Source organism: Giraffa tippelskirchi, chromosome 4, assembly GCF_054371585.1.
Source record: "Giraffa tippelskirchi isolate mGirTip1 chromosome 4, T2T-mGirTip1v1.2.pri, whole genome shotgun sequence".
NCBI lineage: Eukaryota > Metazoa > Chordata > Mammalia > Artiodactyla > Giraffidae > Giraffa > Giraffa tippelskirchi.
Genome location: NC_137278.1, coordinates 37,677,031 through 37,700,199, shown reverse-complemented (window position 1 = coordinate 37,700,199; position 23,169 = coordinate 37,677,031). Strand labels below are relative to the sequence as shown.

At 42.0% G+C, this 23,169-nt stretch overlaps 1 protein-coding gene and 1 long non-coding RNA gene across 2 annotated transcripts in view; one reads left to right on the top strand and one right to left on the bottom strand.

The window, feature by feature from the left end:
- ANTXR1 (ANTXR cell adhesion molecule 1) overlaps nt 1–21,516 on the top strand; it is a 250,291-nt gene extending 228,775 nt beyond the window's left edge. Inside the window, exon 18 of the mRNA XM_081594569.1 lies at nt 17,638–21,516. Within this exon, the coding sequence (XP_081450695.1) occupies nt 17,638–17,898 (261 nt within the window). The 3' untranslated portion in view covers nt 17,899–21,516. The remainder of the gene's footprint in view (nt 1–17,637) is intronic.
- On the bottom strand, nt 3,280–10,525 carry LOC145546772 (uncharacterized). Its single transcript, XR_014083251.1, has 3 exons — nt 9,772–10,525; nt 4,258–6,049; nt 3,280–3,749 (listed from the first exon to the last, which is right to left on the bottom strand). It is a non-coding gene; the product is annotated as an uncharacterized LOC145546772 (long non-coding RNA).
- Nucleotides 21,517–23,169: the final 1,653 nt, after the last annotated feature.

The following is a 23,169-nucleotide window of genomic DNA, read 5'->3' as shown; positions in this document are numbered from 1 at the left end:
TAACTGGGATTATGGACAAGGACAGGGAAAATATCCTCAAGATTGTTAACTGGAAGAGACAGAAAGGGAGAGAAGGAAGGCTCTGAATAAAATTAGTTCATCTTGGGTCAGACTTTCACTCACTCAGCATGACCATGCCACAGTGTTTTCTTAAATTTTAGAAAAGTGCATGAAAGCAACATTATTACTGAGACCCATCCAAAATGTCAATTAAAACCAGGCTTTTTGGAAAAATAATTGCTGCACTGCTTAGAAGGACCCAACATTGAACTTGATACCACCAATGAAGAGAAAATGGTCAATACCAAGGGCTGGTTTTTAGAAAAGCAACACTTAGAAACAATATTTAGGGCATCAGGTCCAACCACTCAGCACCATTCGCTTCCTCTTGAATCAGCAAATGTTTTCAATTAATTCTACCTCTAAAGAGCATGACCCTTGGAATCTCTGCATACATCTTTGTCTTGCTACCCTGAATGCTCTGAATTTTTAGAGTCCCTTTGGCCACTGATCACCTTTCCTGGATCTCCTTTCTCTGGTCCTATTCCTTTTTTTGTTGTTGTTTTTTTTAAGACGTGTCAGAACTAGACAGGTGCAGACATAATACGTCAAGGTTTTATATAATGATGAGACATAAATAGGGGATTTAAGCATCAAGTGGGAAACTTCATTTGTAAAGAAGTTCCTTATGTCACTGTGTATGTTTTTGTCTTTGTTGACCGCAATGGCATATTGATCTTCCTCAGAAGCCATAAGAGTGAATCCTTCTCTATGTGGACTTACTAATACATTCATTTGCATGACAAGTAATTTATTGCAACTTTAGGCATAGTTTAGACATGGGCACTTAGCAGACTTTCATGTAACCTTAGGACAGAATTTATTCATCCACATTTGAGTAACAGGATTACTTTACCTTACTGTATTTCCTCTCTGTCAGGATACTTATAAAAATATGTTTAAAGACTTTCAATGCTGGAATGGCAATTGGAGCATAGGTACTTCACTTGACTGCAGAAGCAGGGAAGACCTTTCAACTTTGAGCTACCCACTGGCAGCATAGGAGTAAGTGATGGGATATCCCAGACCCAGCTCACATAAGTAAGCTTGCACAAGTGTATAAACAAGGAAAAGCCTTTCAATATTGCAACATCTTGCCTATTTCCTTCCCAGTTCAGCCTTGTCTCATCACCATAACAGCCTACATTTCATAGTGAATAATGTAGGGTAATATCAAGAGAACAAAAAGGGAAAATTCTGATGGTTTCCTTTGGGGTTGTATCTTTCTCTCATTTAGCGAGCTTATCTTTCTCCTGAGGGCCCATGGATTCTAGCCATCTGAAGTCCTAGCCATTCAGTCAGTGAGTAGAGCAAAGATCATGGTCCTTACCAACACCTTTGAAGGATACCAAGTTGAGTCCACAAAAATGAGAAACCCACAACAATTCCTTTACTCAGCTCCACAAAAAGGAATGATCCTACTAGGCAAAGAGAATCTGTGACAGGTACCAATCTGTGACAAGTCATTCTAAAATATAATGGCTTATTTCAGTACCAACATGTGACAAGTCACTCTAAAATATAATGGCTACAAAGGCTTCCCCCATGGCTCAGCAGTAAAGAATCTGCCTGCAATGCAGGAGATATGGCTTCGATCCCTGGGTTGGGAAGATCCCCTGGAGGAGGACATGGCAAACCACTCCAGTATTCTTGCCTGGAGAATCCCATGGACAGAGGAACCTGATGGGCTACAATCCATGGGGTCACAAAGAGTCAGACATGACTGAAGTGACTTAGCGTGCATGCTTGCACGATGGCATATTTCACAGAACTAAAACAAATAGGTCTAAAACTTGTATGGCATCACAAAAGATCCCAAATAGTCAAAATAACCTTGAAAAAGAAAAACAAATCTGAAGGTATCACACTCTCTGAGTTTAAAGAAGACATACAGGAAAGTTAATTCCTACAGCTCCAAATGGGAGAAAATAATTGTAAATGAAGCAACTGATAAGGGATTACTCTCCAAAATATACAAGCAGCTCATGCAGCTCAATATCAGAAAAACAAACAACCCAATCAAAAAATGGGCAGAATACCTAAACAGACATTTCTCCAAAGAAGACATACAGATGGCCAATAAACACATGAAAAAAAATGCTCAACATCGCTCATTACTAGAGAAATGCAAATCAAAACTACAATGAGGTATCACCTTACACCAGTCAGAATGGCCATCATCAAAAAATCTACAAACAATAAATGCTGGAGAGTATGTGGAGAAAAGGGAACTTGCACAGTTGGTGGGAATGTAAATTGATACAGCCACTATGGAGAGCAGTATGGAGATTTCTTTAAAAACTAGGGATAAAAGTACCATATGACCCAGCAATCCCACTACTGGGCATGTACCTTGAGAAAACCATAATTCAAAAAGACACATGTACCCCCAATGTTTATCGCAGCACTATTTACAATAGCTAGGACATGGAAGCAACCTAGGTGCCCATCAACAGATGGCTGGATAAAGAAGTTGTGGCACATATATACAATGGAATATTACTCAGCCATGCAAAGGAGCAGATTTGAGTCACTTCTAGTGAGGTGGATGAACAGAGCAGAGTGAAGTAAGTAAGAACGAGAAAAATAAATATCATGTAATTGGAGCTGATGGTAAAGAACCCTCCTGCCAATGCAGGATGAATAAGAGACATGGGTTTGACCCCTGAGTCAGGAAGATCCCCTGGAGGAGGGCATGGCAACCCATTCCAGTATTTTTTTTTAATTTATTTTTTAATTGAAGGATAATTGCTTTATAGCATTTTGTTGTTTTCTGTCAAACCTCAACATGAATCAGCCATAGATATACATATATCCCCCTCCCTTTTGAACCTCTCTCCCATCTCCTTCCCCATCTTGCCTGGAGAATTCCATGGACAGAGGAGCCTGGCAAGCTACAGTCCATAGGATCACATTGGTCGGACATGAGTTGGACATGACTGAAGCGACTTAGCACACATGGAATCTAGAAAAATGGTACTGATGAAACTATTTGCAGGGGAAGAATAGAGACACAGACATAGAGAACAGACTTGTGGACACTGCAGGGGAAGGAGAGAGTGGGACACATTGAGAGAGTAGCATTGACCATAATAGAATTTACCATATATAAAATAGATAGCTAGTGGGAAGTTGCTGTATAACACAAGGAGCTCAACCCAGTGCCCTGTGACAACATAGAGGGGTGGGATGAAGTAGGAGGTGGAAGGGAGTTTCAAGAGGGAGGGGACATTTGTATACTTTTGGCTGATTTACGTTGTTGTATGGCAGAAACCAACACAACATTGTAAAGCAATTATCCTCCAATAAAAAAAGTTTTTTTAAGTACCAAAAAAAAAAAAAAGACACACATATGGCCAACAGGCATGCTGCTAGTTATCAGGGACATGCAAATCAAAACCACAATGAGATACTGCCTCACACCTGTTAGAATGGTTATTATGGAAAAGACAAGGAATAGAAATGTTGGAGAGGATGTGGAGAAAAGGGAACTCTGTGCACTGCTGGTAAGAATGTAAATTGGTGCAGCCACTATGGAAAACAGTATTAAGATTCAAAAAAAATTAAGAATAGTGTGTGTGTCTCTCTGTGTGTGTGCCAAGTCACGTCAGTTGCATCTGACCCTGTGCAACCCTATGGACTGTACCCTGCCAGGTTCCTCTGTCCATGGGATTCTCCGGGCAAGAATACTGGAGTGAGTTGGATGCCCTCTTCCAGGGGATCTTCCCAACCCAAGAATCAAACCCACATCTCTATGTCTCCTGCATTGGCAGGTGTGTTCTTTATCACTAGTGCCACTTGGGAAGCCCAGAATTACCATATTGGGTGACCCAGCTATTCCACTTCTGGACACTAACTTGGAAAGACATAGACTCTTGTGTGTTCACTGAAGCATTTTTTCCAATAGCCAAGATATGGAAAAAGCCTAAGTGTCTGTCAGTGGATGAATGGTGGTGTGTATGTATGTATATGTGCATATGTGTATACATATGTATATATGTATACATATACACATATATATATACACACATATGTGTATATATATATACACACACACACACACACACACATAAATGGGCTTCCCAGGTGCACTCAGATGGTAAAGAATCTGCCTGCAATGCAGGAGACCCAGGTTTGATCCCTGGGTTGGGAAGTTCCCCTGGAGAAGGGAATGGCAACCCACTCCAGTATTCCTGCCTGGAGAATTCCATGGACAGATGAGCCTGGCATGCTACAGTCCATGGGGTCGCAAAGAGTAGGACACAACTGAGAGGCTAACATTTTCATTTTTACTTTTCATACACATAAACACAATGGAGTACTACTTGGCCATAAAAAAGAATGAAATCCTGTTATTTGTAACAATATGGATGGACTTTGAGGATATTATGCTTAGCTAATAAGTCAAACAAAGACAGCTACCTTAGTCTATCACTCATATGTGGAATCTAAAAAACAACCACCACCACCAACAACAACAAAAACCAAACTCATAGATACAGAGGACAGATTAGTTGTTATCAAAGGGGAAAGAGGTAGGCACGGACAAAATGGGTGAAGGGGATCAATTGTATAGTGATGGATGGTAACTAGACCTGTGGCGGTGATTGCTCTGTAGTGTACACAGATGCTGAACTCTAATGCTATCCTCCTCAAACTTGTATAATAAAATAAGTAAATAAAACATAGTGGTTTAAAACAATAACTTGCTATTGCTCTCACAGTTCTGTGGGCTGACCTGACTCACCTGTATAATTCTCACCTGGGGTCTGATCTCATAAAGTTGCAGCCAGATGGTGGCTAGAGCAAGAGTCATCAGGATGGACTGGGCTAGATGTCCAGAAAGGCTTCTTCACTCACCTGTCTGTGCCCAGTGCTCTCCACATGGCCTTTCACTACAGTAGTCTGGACCTCTTACACCAAGTCTCAGGGCACCAAAAACAGGAAGCAGAAACTTCCAGGCCACTTGATATCAGTCTCAAAGCTAGTACATCATCTCCATTATGTTTCATTATTCAAAACTATCACAAGACTTCCCTGGTGATACAGTGGATAGGAACCTGCCTGCCAATGCAGGGGACACAGGTATGATCCCTGGTCCGGGAAGATTTCCACATGCCGCATGGAGCAACTAAGCCCATGCACCACAAATACTGAGCCCACGCTCTGCAACTACTGAAGCCCTTGCGTCTAGAGCCCGTGCTTTGCAACAAGAGAACTTGCTTCAATGAGAAGACCATACACAGCAACTAAGAGTAGCCTCCACTCACTGCAACTACAGAAAGCCCGTGAGCAGCAACAAAGACCCAGGGCAACCAAAATAAATAAATAAATAACTCTAAATAAGTAAACTATCACAAACCAGATTCAAGGGAGTGGAAAAATGGACTCTTCCTCACCAGGGGGAGAAGTCTGTACTCAGAAGAAGGAAGGAGTTGATGGCAGCCATTCCTGCAGACAAGCTATCCAAACAGAAAGAGAGAATTCTTTGGAACAGAACTCTCTGCCTAGACTGCTCTGAGAGAGGCCCCTCCCCTGCTGCTCTTGGGTGGCCCAGTGACTAAAGCAGCAAAGCAAAATTTGAGCAAATGCAATTGTTTAAAACTGAAGTATAGAGGAATTAATAAACCCATACTACTCCTAGACTTCAACAGATCAAGCTGATGAAAAAATAAATAAACAACAGATAGGCTTTAATCTAATAAAAATAGATTTTTGGATATTTCTTTAACAGTGTACCCATCAACTAGAAAATTCACAGTATTTTTTAAATTTGTGAAAAATTACTATAACTTAGGCAACAAAGAAAACTGGGAAGAGGAGAAAAAATATAATTTTACAGGCCATGTTTTCCCCACCACATCACCACCAAAAATACAAATAAACAAACCACCCCTGGAAGTTAGGAATAAGAATTTAACTCTTTTTTAAAGCCCTTAGAAATTTTAAAACACTCTCATAAATTACCAGAGAAGGCAATGGCACCCCACTCCAGTACTCTTGCCTGGAGGATCCCATGGATGGAGGAGCCTGGTGGGCTGCAGTCCATGGGGTCGCAAAGAGTCGGACACGACTGAGTGGCTTCACTTTCACTTTTCCCTTTCATGCACTGGAGAAGGAAATGGCAACCCACTCCAGTGTTCTTGCCTGGAGAATCCCAGGGACGGCGGAGCCTGATGGGCTTCCGTCTATGGGGTCGCACAGAGTCGGACACGACTGAAGCGACTTAGCAGCAGCAGCATAAATTACTGTTGAATCTAAGGGGAAATGAAAACGACAATTGCTGGGATTCTAGAAAATAATGACAATTAGAACACCACAACTAAAACCTATAGGAATTGGAAAAGATCATAGCCTTGATTTTTTTCATTATTAGAAAAAATGAAAACAATGAGCTAAGCATTCAGTTAAAAATTAGAAAAGAATATGAAACAAATCTACAAAAAACAGTAACAAGGAATCTAAGAACAAATTAATGAAAACCAAGCAAAATGAGTAGAACTGAGAAATGTCTTAAAAAGTTTTCTTTGCAAATACCAGTATCATTGACAAATCTTTGAAATTCAGAAAAGTCAGGATATATAAATATGTATAACATGGATAATGAGAAAAGGGGTATTATCACAAAAAAGAGATTTGCTTAATTGTAAGAATTTCCTATCTACAAAGCATAGATCTATGCCAGGGATTAAAAAATCTTCATAAAATGAATGATTTTCTAAGGATAAATTATAGAAATAGACTCAACAAAAACTATAAAACCTAAATAGGTCAATATCTGTGGCAAAAACTTTTAAAACCATCAAAAAGCTGCACTTAAGAAAAATAACATGTCCAGAAAGATTTTGAGAGAATTTTCTCATTCTTTAGTGAACTAATAATTCTTAGGCTATTTCACAAATATAGAATATACAAAAAAGATGAAAATCGTCCCAATTCCTTTAGTGAAAACTATTACCTTGATGATAAAAAGAACAAAAGTGGCCAATCTCACATGTGAAAATTGGTGCAAAGATCCCAAATCAAAAATTAACAATTTCAGAAGTTTATTTTAGAAATATGAGGATAGTAAGAAATTAAATAGACTCATAATGCCCAATAAAGAATTTAATAATTGCATTTGGTATTTCCATGTGACAGATTATGCAACCATGGAAAATGGCAGGGGAGAAATGACCATAGCATTTTATTTAAAAAACTCTGATACACGATGATACCATTTTTTGTAAACTTGTGCCCACCCTGTGTGTGTATGTATGTGTGTGATCTGAAAGAATGAGCACAACTCTGAGTGTGATCATTGAAATTCTTCCCTCCTCTTTTCCCTCCTTCCTTTGTGCATTTTCCAAACTTTCCACAAATAAATTGTAGAACTTGGTAATCGGAAAAAAAGGCGGAATTTTGCTCTTAAATGTCTTATCTCAATCGTCGTTCTTAACAAACCCCATGTTTACACGTGTCCCACTAAAGATGTGCCATTTTTATATATTTCTACCCTTTCATTTTTCTAGTTTGCTCTTGTTACCAAATATTTCCCTCGTGCTTTCATCTTACCCTCAGTTTTGGCATCCAAAGAAGTTATTATGGAGAGCAGGCCAGTATGTGTGTCAGCAAAATGCATCAAATAACTAAAGGAATTGACCTTGGATCCTCTTCCATGAACAGCACATAAAAGGCAGGCTATTATATGAGATTTATAGACAGGGTAAGGGTGCAGTGGAGAAAAGGGAGCAGAGAAAAATTCTGGCATCACCACTCACAACACACCCTTCTCTTCGCCCTCGGCTCTGACTTTGGGGAAGAGGAAGAAGGCAAGACAGGTGTCTCTGCAACTTTGTCCCTGTCCTCGACTTGGGCCTATGAATGGATGCTGTTAAATGAAAAGCCCGAGTGTGGTATCTTCATTTCCAGTGATGGACCAAAGCTGAAGTGTAGGGTTCAAAAATAGAAAAGCACATGAAATTGGCAGAAAGAAATACCAAGGGCGCAGGGCCAATTCGTGCTGAGGAGCTTGGATATTTTCCTGTAGAAGGTGGGGAGACACTGAAGAATTTAAGCAGGAAGACAACATTGACTGTGTGTCTATGTAATATATATATGATTATATATATATTCATATTTACATATAGAAATATATGAATGTTTATATATACAGGCATGTGCTATGCTTAGTCACTCAGTTGTGTCCAACCCTTTGAAACCCCATGGACTGTAGCCCGACAGGCTTCTCTGTCCAAGGGGATAAAGTGGGTTGCCATGCCTTCCTCCAGGGGATCTTCCCAACCCAGGGATTGAACCCAGGTCTCCCACATGCAGGCAGATTTTTTACCGTCTGAACCACCAGGGAAGCCCATGTACAGGCATACATACATCTTATTGCCTGCATGCTCAGTTGCTCAGTTGTATCCGACTCTTTGTGATCCCATGGACTGTAGCCTACCAGGCTCCTCTGTCCATGGGATTTTCCAGGCAAGAATACTGGAGTGGGTTGCCATTTCCTCCTCCAAGGAATCTTCCCAACCCAGGGACTGAACCTGTATCTCCTGTATCTCCTGCATTACAGGTGAATTCTTTACCGCTGAGCCACTAGGGAAGCCCACATACATCTTATATATAGTTCTATTTATCCATGTTTGTGCATACATGTGTATATCTATGTGCATTTGTTGTTCAGTCACTAAGTCATATCTGACTCTTTGTGACCCAGTGGACTGCATTCCTGTCCTTCACCATACCCAGAGCTTGCTCAAGCTCATGTCCATTGAGTCAGTGATGCCATTCAACCGTCTTATCCTCTGTTGCCCTCTTCTCTTCCTGCCCTCTGCATATACATTTTACATGGAAACTAAAATGTCACTGGAGAAGAGGCAGCAAGCAGGAAAACAGGTTCACTGAGTGGCTCAATTTATAGAAGAGAAGCCAACAGCGAGAGCATGGAGGAATGAATGGATGGATAGGAGAGATCTTAAAGAGAGAGAATCAGGGACTTCTTTAGTGGTCCAGTGGTTAAGAATCTGCCTTGCAATGCAGGGGACGTGGGTTCAATCTCTGGTTGAGAAACTAAGATCCCATGTGTCATGGGGCTACTGAGCCCACGTGCCTCAACTAAAGAATCCACACATCACAACAAAAGATCCTGCATGCTGTAACGAAGATCCCATGTACTGCAGCTAAGACCTGATGCAGCCAAAAATAAAATAAATAAAGTATTCATCATTTGTAAGAGAATCAGAACTCTGCTTCTCCCTGACTGTCGCAGTAGATGGCCATCCCCCAGTTTCCACTTATATTTCCTAACTGAGATCAACCCTAACTGAATGACTGCCTGCAAATTTAGTCATAATTCCAAACTCCCAGAAGAGAGAATCTAATCCGTCTACCTCAAATTAGGTGTCCACTCCCCTGTCCAGTCAACTATGACCAAGGACGGTGCCACATAGCACAAATATTGTGTTCTGTGTGTGCTTAATCACTCAGTCATGTCCAGCTGTAGTTGGACTGTAGCCCTCCAGGCTCCTCTGCCCATGGGGATTCTCCAGGCAAGAATACTGGAGTGGCTTGTGATGCCCTCCTCCAGGGGATATTTCCAACCCAGGGATCAAACTCAGGTCTTCCACATTGCAGGTGGATTCTTTACCATCTAAGCCACCAGGGAAGCCCATGGGTGCCGAGATCCATTTATTTGTGAGATTGTTTGCTGTCCACCTCCACTTCTGGACTATATTCTTCATGAGGGCCAGGACTGTGTTTGGTTGCTCAGCACTGTCTTCAGCATCTTATAAGGTGTCCAGGACATGGTTAGCACTCAAAAACCATTTGTGGGAAAGAAATGCACAAATGACTTAACAAATGAAGAGATTCAGGCAGAAGAAAAGGCATGATGCAGTCTTCAAATCCAATCCTCCATCCGTTCATTGTTCATGTGTCTCATTTATCACCAGAGCATCTGCTTCAGCAGAATTACATCAGTTGCTTCAACACGCCAGTGAGCTTTTTGTGGTCTAGCCTGAGAACCAACCCCCATTTACGAGAATGATGTAAGTTAGGAACTATGCTCCTAATTCTAAACAACTGACATAAAACAAACTTTGGAAACCTGATCCACTTGTAACTTGAGAAATACCTCCAAACAGGACAATCAATGGAGAAACTAGACCAGAGAATAAAGGTATTCGTCAGATGAAACTTGGCAGACATGCTCTCCATTTTCCGTCTGATTATTTTCATATTCTTCCTGTGAAATCCAATTTCCTTAAGTGACCTCTGTTCGTAGGAAACTATTTGGTTTAATCAGTGGAAGCCATGGCGTATTTTTAACCATCTCTGAAGGCCAGCTCCCTCTCCATTGAGGGTGCCTGATACCCAAACAGATGTTTTACAGCACTCAGCACACATGAGCTCACCACTGGCAAGTCTTTTGCACACAATCAGACCTCAGCTCTTCTCACACATCTCCCGCAAACCCAAATTCAGAACCCGCAGGCAAGCTTGAATCCTTACCATGGTAACAAAAAAGAGCAGAGCATAGAGAATCCAATTCTGAATTTTCAGTCTATTAATGTTCTATAAATCTGATGACCAAATGGAAAATATGCAATACAAAGAGTTAGCCAAACTAAATAGTCTATAAAAAGATGTGCAAACTGGGTGCCCCCGAAGACTTCAGAATTAAGTATCCAAGTTAAAGAGTTCCAAGGCAGTTTGAATTTTGATAGAATTTTAAAACATTAGAGCTGAAGGGTCTTTGGACATCATCTAGCAAGCACAACAGTTTTGTTTCAGAGATGATGAAGCTGAGACCCAAGAGAGAAAGGGACTCAGGGTTTCACATACTAGAGGCAGAACTGGGGGTAGAGCTTTGCCTTCCAGGCCAGACCCACAGAGCAGACAGACCACAGTCCCACACCCCCAGCTTCCTGCCTGTTCTTCCTGGACCATCTGTCTGCAGTTCAAAGCTGGGAAGAAGCCAAAACCTGGTCAATAAGATCTTTCATGCTGACTATGCCATGATCATTTCAGAGTGTGTCCCCTCCAATTTAGATAGAAAGTTTTATTGAAGACCAACTTCCCTTGATAAATCAATAAAAAGTAACCTAAAAAGGTATGTTTAAAAGTAACATGTCAACATTTCAAGTGTGGAAATCAAAGGGAATACATAGAATTCTTACCACTCCTATGGTCAAAGGAAACCATCGCAGTATGACTGAGGAGATGTAAACAGAGAGCTGTGAGATCATGGACCTTTGGTCCTCTGAGAACCTAAACTTGCAGGGAAAATCCAAGCTTCCTAAGAAGGCTTGCTCCACCTCAGAGACACTTGGAGATGTGAGCAGTATTCACTGAGTGCCAGCCTAAACTTGAACCTCATGCTGCTATGAAGATCTCAAAAGGAGAAGAAGAAGATGGAACCTCAAAAATATTCACCCACACATTGGGGAACAAAGTTTATATTGAGAAGAAAACCAAGTGGCAGAGTACAGACTTCATTAAATAAATATTTGTGGAGAGCTTAGGACGTGCTCAGCTAAACATCCTGCAATAAAACAGCAAGAATTTAATTGAAATGTGTAAGCAAGGACCAGATCACAAAAGGCTGCGTATGCTATTGGAGGGAGGTGTTTGGAATTTACTTTAAAGATCACTCAGTTCAGTCACTCAGTTGTGTCCAATCTTTGCTACCCCATGGATACAGCACACCAGGCCTCCCTGTCCATCACCAACTCCCAGAGTTTACTCAAACTCATGTCCATCGAGTCGGTGATGTCATCCAACCATCTCATCCTCTGTCCTCCCCTTCTTCTCCCACCTTCAATCTTTCCCAGCATCAGAGTCTTTTCAAATGAGTCAGTTCTTCACATCGGGTGGCCAAAGTATTGGAGTTTCAGCTTCAGCATCAGTGGGAGCCTTTGAATGACGACCTGGGGAGTGAATTGACCAGACTTAGGTTCTGGAAAGATCTCTTGACAGCTGATGGACTGTGGCCAAGTACTACATTATATGATACTATCTTCAAGTACTTCAACAGGATTATTAGCACTTTTAGTCTGTATTCAGGATAATACAGTAAAAGGGGGGTGAATGAAAGCCTAAGGCAAGCAGAGCTAGGTTTTAATCCCATTTCTACAATTTACCAGCTGTATGGTCTTGGGCACGTTATTTAAATAGTTCTACCTCCTCAGTCGACTTCCTTTCTGTACACTGATGATAATACTTAGCTGATGGGGTTTGATAATAAATAAAGTGGATGATGTGCCTGGATATTTCTAAGAATCCTCCCAATACCATTAAATGCAACCAAATCAAAGTGGAATTTTTCAGTTTGGAGGGAACACCACCTAGCATCCTGCTGTGCCTCCACTTAGCAGGAAATACTGTTGCATTTTCTTCTTAAAATTTAATCAGGACATTTTATTGCTCACATGTAAAAATAATTGGCATTTTATTGCTCACATGTAAAAATAATTGGCATTTTTACTTTGTAAATGAGCAGTGAGGTAAACTGAGGTCAAAACCAAATATTGGCTCTGAATCAAACCACCCAAAAGCAATAGTGCAAAGAATTAAACTGGTTACAGAGACCAATGGAGGAACTAAGTGCTTCTACCGTCCTAGCAACCTTTTAACCAAACACTGGTGCAGATTCGCTGGCATATGTGACACTGAAAACATCTGGCCTTTCTATTACCCTCTCACAAGCAAAAACTGATGTCGTGTAAACTGATCTTGAGGCCAATTATATGGTCTAAGTGTTACAGTGTTTGTGTTGGCTCTTCTGGCTCCAGGTTTTAAGAATTTAATTTATAGCCACACCCCTCCCCGAAGTCCTCACTCCGTCTTACTGTAACTGACTCCAGGGATCTGTTTATGCAGTGTCTGCATCTTCTTTTGGGGACGATAAGTATGTGTGACAGCATTGCCAGTCAACTGTGTCCTGTAAGAATAAGTTATAGGAGTGGCGCAGCAATGGGAGGATAGAAGAGGGTGGGGAAGTGAGCGGGCTCTGGGAGCTGCTCTGGTCACATGTCCATTGCTACATTTTTTTTCACCCCTGTGTATCAGTTTTATTCTAGAAGCCAGGTGAGGAATGTAGAAGTTCTACCCCACAGTTCTAGAAGGCACTAAACTAGGAGTCAGAAAACCTGCTGCTACCTCCAACTGGCCTTTTTACCCTGAAAGTGAAAGTGAAGTCACTCGGTCAGGTCTAACTCTTTGCAACCCCATGGACTGTAGCCTACCAGGCTCCTCCGTCCATGGGATTTTCCAGGAAGAAGACTGGAGTGGGTTGCCATTCCCTTCTCCAAGGGATCATCCCCACGCAGGGATTGAAACCGGGTCTCCCGCATTGTAGGCAGACGCTTTACTGTCTGAGCCACCAAGGAACAAGGTCATTATCATGTCTGAGCACAACAGACATTACTGTGTCTGTTTCCCCACCTAGGCTCAACCTCACTTACCAAACACAAGTGCCAGGCACTGTTCCAAGCCCATCACCAATGCTGATTAAGTTAATCCTCATCTTGACAGTGAGTGGCAGGTGGTATATTATCTCCACCTCATGTCTTACAGTGGGATGTCACTCAGGAGGGGCATGACAGAGGCTATGAGCTTGCCCCCTCCCCTCTGGCTCCGAGCTACTGCCCTCGGCTCCAGTGGGCTAGGTCTGTACCTGTGCTCTGCAGCAGGTGACCCCAGGGCACTCTTGGGGTGTTACTGACTATGGGAAGGGGTGCTCTCTGCCTCTCCCCCACCCCACCCCTGTCCCTCAGCTGCTATGGCCAAAGGCTGTGATGGTGGCTGAGGAGGGGGTGACCAAGGAAGATCTCTCTTCTCCTCACTCTCATCGCTCCCCCCAACCCCTGCCTGCTTTTACTCTGTTTTTAGCTGACAGATGTGAGAGAGTTTTGTTCAGTGGATCCTTTCAAATCCTTTTGAAGATGTTGAGGAATCCAAATCTGGGTTATGAATGGAAGTATTGACAGAAGAAGCCTGGGAGCTCCTAATTTTGTCTCTGGTAAAAGTACTAGTTACAATTGCATGAAATAATTAAACAGACCTCTGGGTTCATTCACCTTGTCTCTTGCCCACCCTGACCATCACTAATCCCTGGAGGGAGGGAGAGAATAGTGGGACAGCCAGCCCTAAAGGAGATCTGAAGGTACGTGGGGACTTGACCACAGGCATCAGCATCTTCTTCCCCAGGAAGGGAACTCTCCTTCAGCTTTAAAGGAAATGGGTTTCTCTAGTCTCCTGGTCTGGTCAGGCATATCTAGGAACATAGGACAGAACATGTAGTACAGTAAATCCCAACGCTGAGTTACCCATTAAAGGAACTTATCACAGATGGTAGTAAAATTAGTACTTTCACATCCTGAAAGAAAGAGCTGTATCCAGGATCAGAAATAAACTATACCTGAGGCTTAGGTTTATAAAGCTGTAAAAGAGGGCTGCTTGAGCAAACAGGAATTCACAGTACTGGGTCACAAAATTAACTCGTGAAAGTCTGATCATGATCTTGGAGTTGCCAGCAATGCAATGAGAAGATGTTAGTGGACCCCAATCAGAACCTAATGAGGTCAGGCCTGGTTTAATTGCATAAAATGCAAGTTCATAGGAATTTGGGTGCTGGCACCTAAATATGGCCTTATAATTCCTAAACCAACAGTGGAGCAACAGATGACAAAACAAGGCCAATGCCTTCCAGAAGTTTCTCATCTAGTCAGGAAGCCAAGGCATTTACAAATAAAGCAATTATAGGATGCAGGGTTTGGAGTGTGGTGTAGACGCTAACTAGAGAACTCAGGGAGGAAAGCAAGGAATGAGTAGAAGCCAGACTCTTCAGGGAAAGATGCGTGGAGGACAAAGGACCTGACTCCGGACTGAAAGATGGGGGGAGGGGCACGTGTGTGAGGAAAGCTGTGCTCTGGCCCCGCCCCCATCGGCTCCCACAAACCCGCATCGTGCCCCTGCCATGACTCTCCCCGAGCCAAGTCTTAGATCACACACTTGTATTTCCCTCTTGTCCTTTGGGTAATTGGTCCTTAAGGTCTACAGTCACACCCTCTTCATTCCCCACTCCCCCAGGCTCTTCCTCGAAAGGCCTGGAAAAGGAAACCCTGGCCTCTCAGGACACATCACATTCAGGCTGGACAGCACAGGATGGCATCCATCCTAAAGAAGGAAGCCAGGAAAAATCCACACTTCCTCCTCAGAGGAAGCCCAGAGTCATCCCTGTCATGGGTTATAATCAGGTTAAAATGAGCAGGACGAGGAGAAAAGGACAGCCTCAGAGGGAGAACCCTGCCTCAGCTTCCTGGGGAAGGATTCTGTCAGCATCCAGGACACACAGTAGGGAGAAGAAGATGCCCCCATAGGTATGGGAAGTTTGGGAAAAGGCCAGGGCCCACAGGAGTGACCAGTACCCTGCCCAGACAGGTGGGGGAGGGTCGAATGGGAAAGGTGATGGGAGGGGGCCCACATACCAGAAGGATTTCACAAGGGGGAGAGGCCCTGTGCACCCATCCCTTGCAGAGCCCAGTGTTGAGTGGAAGGCTCCCAAGCACCTATTAAGAATAGAACTGAAATCCATTGCTTTTGGGTCAAATGCCCTGTAGATATCAATTAGGTCTAACTGGTCCATTGGATAAGGAAATTGTGGTATATTTACACAATGAAATATTACTCAGCTATAAAAAGGAACACATTTGAGTCAGGTCTAATGAGGTGGATGAAACTGGAGCCTATTATACAGAGTGAAGTGAGTCAGAAAGAGAAATACAAATACTGTATATTAACGCATTTATAGGGAATTTAGAAAGACAGGAACACAACAATCCTATATGTAAGACAGTAAAAGAGACACAGATGTAAAGAGCAGACTTTAGGATTCTGTGTGAGGAGAGGGTGGGATGATATGAGAGAATAGCATTGAAACATGTATATTACCATATGTTAAATAGATGACCAGTGCAAGTTCGATGCATGAAGCAGGGCACCCAAAGTCAGTGCTCTGGGACAACCCAGAGGGATAGGGTGGGGAGGGAGGTGGGAGGGGGGTTCAGGATGGGGAGACACGTGTACACATGGCTGATTCATGTCAACGTATGGCAAAAACCATCACAATATTGTAATTATCCTCCAATTTAAAAAAAAAAAATTAAAGTAATAGAGCTGGTGGGTGTGTGCTTCCAAAGAGAAGAGGGGAAGTGCCCCAGGGGGGAGAGGGCTACTTTGAGGAGGCAGTTGTAGGTGTTCCAGGTGTCTACTCTGCATTATCCAGCCGGGTCCCTGGGAAGGGTGGAGAAAAGGCAGAATTCAGAGTAGATGCCTGCATTGCAATAAAAGGTCCCAGGTTGTATTTCTTAAGAACCTAAGGGCACCCGAGCAGGTGTCACAGCACCTGGAAGTAGAAGGCTTCCCCAGCCAAAGCAAAAGCAGGACAAACTGTCTATGTCAGAGCACTAGGGAGGCAGGGGCCTGGAGCAGGCAGCTGCATCTACTGGTAACAACAAACCCACCTCTTCCTAGTTGTGGCTTAACCTTTCTGAGCCTCAGTTCCCTCATCTGTGAAACAGAACAACTGATAATAATACCTGCCTGGCAAGGCTGTTGAGATGAAATTCAGTGACTTCTGTACTTGCCCTGACCCTGCGCATTCAGTCGCCTTCTCTTCCGCACCCTTGATAGAATCTGGGGGGAAAATGAAGTTGAACAAACAATTTTGCAACATAGTGTTGGCCTCAACAATTTAGGGTCTGCATCCCTTACCAGCTCGAAGAAGTTATGGAATGAGAATGCTGCCCCTTTCCTTTGGCAACTTAATTCTCTTAAAAGCCCCCAAGATGATAGCTTATGGTGAACAATGTCAGATTCGTGATCTCTAAAGAAGATTTAGCTTCAGGACCAGGGACCAGGCTTGAACACTCAGAGTTTTTCTGTGGCAGAAGTTTTATTACAGGGACAAAAAATAGAGAAAGCTCCTGACACAGACATCAGAAGGGGGTGGAGAGTGCCCCACTGGCTAGTCTTATCAAGGACTTATATACTTTTACCAGACCCACTCCCATAACATACATCTTAAGATAACAAGATTAATCAGAAGGTTCTTGTTAAAAAGGAGAAACATGTCTTTCAGCAAGATACATTGTTGTTATATAATCCTTAGTACAGGATTGTACTTGAACCCTTGAACAAGATGAGTTTTGTTGTATAATCTTAGCTCTTGGCTTAAAGAAAACAGCATCTTATGTGACAAAGATAAAGCAATGTAGAAAAAAATGTTTGTCCTTTTCACCTCCTTGAGAGCCCCAGACCCCTTTCTCCTCCTTGAGGGCCCTGGACTCTATCAATCTGCCTAAGAATTAACTCTCTCAATAGTAAGCCCAGAAGAGGGAAATGGGGAGCTTATTTGTTATCAGGTTCTATTTCAATGCTCTGCTGAGAACACTGACATAAACACTGACAGAAAGCATCTGCTTTCTGCGGGTTTCTTTCTGGCCGCCCCCTGCACTTCCCACACGCCCTGTTGTAAGACCCCAGCAGGCATCAGCTCATGTTTCTTTTTCTCTGATTCTCTTTCAGGGACGCTGTATCAACTTCACCAGAGTCAAGAACAATCCGCCTGCCAAGTACCCCCTCAACAACGCCTACCACACCACCTCGCCACCTCCTGCCCCGATCTACACCCCACCACCCCCTGCTCCCCATTGCCCTCCCCCACCTCCCAGTGCCCCCACTCCCCCAATTCCATCCCCACCTTCCATTCTCCCCCCTCCTCCTCAGGCTCCCCCTCCCAACAGGGCGCCACCCCCCTCCCGACCTCCTCCTAGACCTTCTGTCTAGAACCCACAGTTCATGCTCTGGGTTCTCTCAGAAACTTTGGGGAGGAGGCTCCTCTGTGGTGTTAGAACAAGTCTTTTCAGTTAGAGGAGGCTTCCACTTTGGAAAAGAGTGGTGATAACGCCCACTGACATTCACATGCTATAAAAATTTGTTTGTAACACCAACACACCAACAATTGTGATCAGCGGAAAGAAATTGAAATTTTGAATTGCCTGAAAACCAGTGATGAGGCAACTATAGTCACAATTATAGCCACCAGCCAGCCATCATCTCTAGAAGGTTCCAGAGACAGTGAAACTGCTGAGATGCTCTAAGTGGGATTGGGTCTCCTGGAGACCAATATGAAAATCATTTCTCTGAGGGTGAAATGCAGCGTCAGATAAGAAGTCATATTGCTGGTTGCTAAGTGCTGCCTTCCCTCTTCCACTCCACCTCCATCTCTTGACCCTAGACCTACGAACCAAGGAATCCTCCATGCCAGCCAGGAAGGTCAAAACCCTTCACCTACAACTTTGGGGAAAGATTAGGGTCCCCATTGTGACACGAAACTCAACATCAGACAGGTATCCAAAAGCATGTTCTGGGATTTGCAGAGGAATAAAAAGATATGCTTTATTTTCCTTCCAAATCCTCCCAGTTGCCAAGTGAGGAAGAGGGTGGTTGTTCACAGATGGAAAAGGTATGTTGCCATGTTGCTGTGTAAGTGAAATCAGGTGTGTGCATTGACAGGCGAGTACTGGTGGGAGCATCAGACAGTTTCTAAAGCTCACAGGCCATCAGCAGCTAGAGGTGGCTGGCTTTGGCCCAACATGGCCCCTAAGTCAACAGACAATAGCATTGTCGAAGAGCAACTTGTTAATGATTTATGTTAAAAGAAAAATCAAGATTTGGCTTCAATGTAGCTCACTTGAGATATGAAGAAGTGATTGATACTATTTTCCAGAGAAAAATATGAGTTGATCTTCCCAAAATGGTGTCACTAGCACTACCACACAATTTCACTGATTTTGTTTTTCTTTCTTTATGAAGTTGTGCACCAGAGACTTCTAGGTAGAGCTGAGAGACAATAGTCCTGACATACTAAGGAATATATCCCCTCCATAAAGCTGGTGCAAATATATTTCTCCTTGGCTTTTCAGCATACTGACAAATACTATCAGCTGCCTGAAATTCCCACCATGCCTGGGAACCACTCCACTCCTCCAAGTCTTTCTGAATCTGTTGTCACCAGGAAGCTATATAATCACTTTCTAAACATTAGACTTCATCACCTAAGGATGAAAACAGAAGCCATTGTTCAGGGCCTACTGCACCAGCCTGTTCAAAATTACCACCCCCTCCAACTTTCCACAGGTCTTAAAAGTCCTAAAATTCTTAAATCTTTTCAAGAATAAAGCAGAATATAAAGTAAATGCAAACTTGGTGCTTTGGGCTGTGGTCTCCAAAGGTCTTGCAAGAACCCCCCAAGCCAGTTTCATTCTTTCACCTTACTTAGAACAGAGACATAGGACCCAGCATGCACTGCATACATACCAACGCTTGTAGCCATGGCAGACATTGCTAATCAATCACAGCACATCTTCTGATGAGCCCAGGATTCCTTCACAATCTTCAAACCACAAGTCTGAAGAGCCACCACTCATCAGTTAAAATTGAGAGATAAATGATCCCTAATTGCCATCTCAACTTTAGAAAGCAAAAGCAAACAAGGATTGTGTGTGGGGGGATGGGGAAATCTTTGGACATAAAAGGTACAGTCAGGGGAAAATAGATCTAGGCAGAGTGCCTTAGTCGGGGGCTACAGGCACTAAACGCATTGCCAACACCAAACTGACACTTCCCCAGGCATACCTTGGGCCCTCTCTTCTTCCAGCCTGCCGCTTCCAGAGATGCCCACAGCTTCCTCATAGAGCTAAAATAAGAGATGTTTTCCAGGGCTCCCTCCTTCATCCCCCATCCTGGCCCAAATTCTCTATTTTGAAAACATTAGGCTTCTTCTTAAGTACAGTCCTCCATGAAGCAGGTGTCAGAATGTCACAGCGACCTGCAGTGACATTGCTGGACTCCAGAGACCCATTCCATAGGCAAAAGGGTTCCCCAGGCTCACAGCCTAGAGGCGTTGAGCCCCTGGCCACTGTTTTGACTGCTGGCGGTACAAAACAGTCCACCCACACCACTGCCGCCTGGCTCACTGCGGCCATTAAAAGTTAAAGCCAAGATGTTAACATTGTGCATCAAGACGGCAGGCATAAGGTGAGAATGCAACATTCAAGATCTCAACCATACATCAATCAGAAGCCCCTGTGCAGTTTCCAAGATGTTGTTTTGATAAACTTTTTGATGAAATGGGGAACTGCAAATACATGATAGCTTTGAAGAGGATTAGCAGGGTTTGTCCTTAAAACGGATTCTTCATGTAAACCCTAGTCATTTAGAATGACAGTGGAGAAGGAGAAACTTCTGTAGTGTATGAACAAGGTAATATTTGAATAGTAGGCTATTACAGGCAGGAAAATTCTTTAACTGGTTTATAAGTCTATCCGTACTTGGGTCATTCCTTGTAAAAGGTAGCAGACATATGATTGTGATCAGGAAACTGCACAAAATTATTTTTTTCAACCCTCATATTATTGTCCTCCTGAAGTTGTTTTTTTTTTAATAAAAACCAACTTTTTGTTGTATATATTCATATTCCATGTGTTAGATGGAAGCATTTCCTATCCAGTGTGAATAAAAGGAACAGTTGTAGTAAATTATTATAAGGCCAATGAAATTTCATGGCAGGTTATTCTACCAAGCTGTGCTTGTTGGTTTTTCCCATGACTGTATTGCTTTTATAAATGTACAAATAGTTACTGAAATGACGAGACCCTTATTTGCACAGCATTAAGAAGAACCTTGAGTGGTTACCTCTGTTAACGACCAGCTCACAAACAGTGTCTGGCCTGTAGCTTGGCATATACTCCAGTGAGACACAAGGTCTCTTTTACCAGAGTCAAGAACAGAGCTGGTGGACATATTAATTAATAATCTTGGATATCTGGCTGTGGGTAACTTCACTGTAAATATATCTAGAATGAGCAGAGACTATCTGGAAGTCTCATACACACTAAAGTTCAAACACCAGGTCAGATAAGGGAAATTCATCCAAGAACTAGAAAAAAAAAAAAAAAACAGATGAAATATTGCACCACAGTTTCAGCCCAGTGCCAACTCAAAAAGAAATTAATGCTGTGTAAAAGTGGGTTGAATTAGTTTGCAAACTATAATAAAGATATATGCAGTAAAAAGCCTGTTAATGCACATCAGATGAATGGGATGTTCTAGTCAGTTGCGTTTTCTAGTTACCCGAACTCTACTATATTATTGTACTTGGATAACCAATTTAAAAGAATTAGAATATGATGTTTTAAATACACTTAACATTAAACTCTTCTTCTAATTCTTTCTTCTATCTGTGATAATTCAGAAGACATTATGGATATTCAGTGCCTCTGAGTAATTGTTATAAAGATCAGTTATTGCTGTACTTGCTATAGAAGACTGGGCTAAATGTGTACAATGACAAACCTTGGAAGTTGCTTTTTTTAAAAAAAAATAATAAATTCCTAAAATCAACTCTTTTACTGGTTGTCTCTTTGCTATGAAAATGAAGTACAGATTGCTCAAGTGCTTAACATTGTGATCATAAAAATGGCTATCATTCTGCAGATTAAATTACATTTCTCAAATTATTTTGTGCCTTCTACTATCTTGATTACTCTTTCTTCTTTAGCTGTCCAACATTCAACTTATATTTTTTGTAGGTAAGACAGTGTTTCTTACTAGTTCTTGAATCTGTTTCTTTATAAGTCTTCATTAAGCCTTGAGTTCATCTTAATTAGAATAAAACCATTTGAAAACAAAATCATTCCACAATTTCTTTCCAAGATTTCATTAGTATTCAACTTTAATAGCATTTTGGGCACATGGACTTTTTAAAATTACATTCTTCATTAAATCATTTTGAGATAACTGACCAGCAATTTGGAAGGAAAAAGAAGTTGGAGCCCTACCTCACTCCTTATACCAAAATAAATTCCAGCTGTATTTAATTTAAGTGTAACAGATAAAACCAGGAAAGTACTAGAAGCAGAAAAAATGTTTACTGTATGGAATGAAGAATTTTAAAATCTCATATATTGCTTGCATTGCAAACCAACTTTCTTATAAAAAAAATCATTTCAATGATTGAGTGCTGAATGCTGAGTTGTGCTCCAATGTATTATGTTGAATAAACAAAGAAACTAACAGAAATAAGATTATTGATCAAGTGCTAACTGCAAAGTTGAGCAGCTGATGCAAAATTGTTTGTCACTAAATCCAGTTTTCTATCTCCAGATAAATGTGTTTCCCTGGAGTCTCACTTAGGTGTAGAACAATCAGTATAACACTTTCTCCATCTAAATACATTGTAAACAAGGTCCATGTTACGTATAATTATCAAACATAGACCATAGAGTTGGCATATGCAAAACAAATGAAGTTATTCTGGTTACAACTGTATCGTGTTGGCTTGAACCATGGCACGTCTATCCTGAAGTTATCCTACCTAAACAGATTAGAAGCCTTTTAATTCCTCTGGGCGTAAGCTTTGGTTCCTTCCTTTTTGCTCAACGTTAAAATAGTCATTTAGTTATATAAACCCTTCCTTCTCTACTTGGGACAGTTTTAAATTTTGGAGTTAAAACTGTGCAACATCTCCTCTGTTTAGTTTCAAATGTCATTTCACAATGTCCTTATAAAGCAACAGCAGCAGTTAACAAAATGCCTGAGTCACCGGAGAGTGCAGAGCAAAGCTCTGTTAAAAGATATTCAATTAGTTGTGCACATTCAGTACTTTTTCGCCAGCATCTTTAGTTGAGAGATCCTTGTAAACATTAAAATGGATGCAATTCATAAAAGACATACTTCTTTTTAGTGAAGTGGCTTGCATTCTTGCAAAGCATTTTAAAAGTACAAGAAACATTGGTGCTAAGAGTGCAGAAAACGCTTCGTTTTCTTCTGAAGGAGAAGTCATAAGAGACCTGTCAACCACTCATCATTGACACCAAAAATGTGCACCCCCCAAGATTAGTCATGGAAGATTTACAGCCTCCTATATTCACATTGTTTTAAAATACAAGCACTTTGGAGGTGTTGCCAAGATAGCGGAGTAGGAAGACCTTGAGCTCACTTTCTCCCATTGGGCATACCAAAATTACACCTATTTACAGAGCAACTATCAGTGAG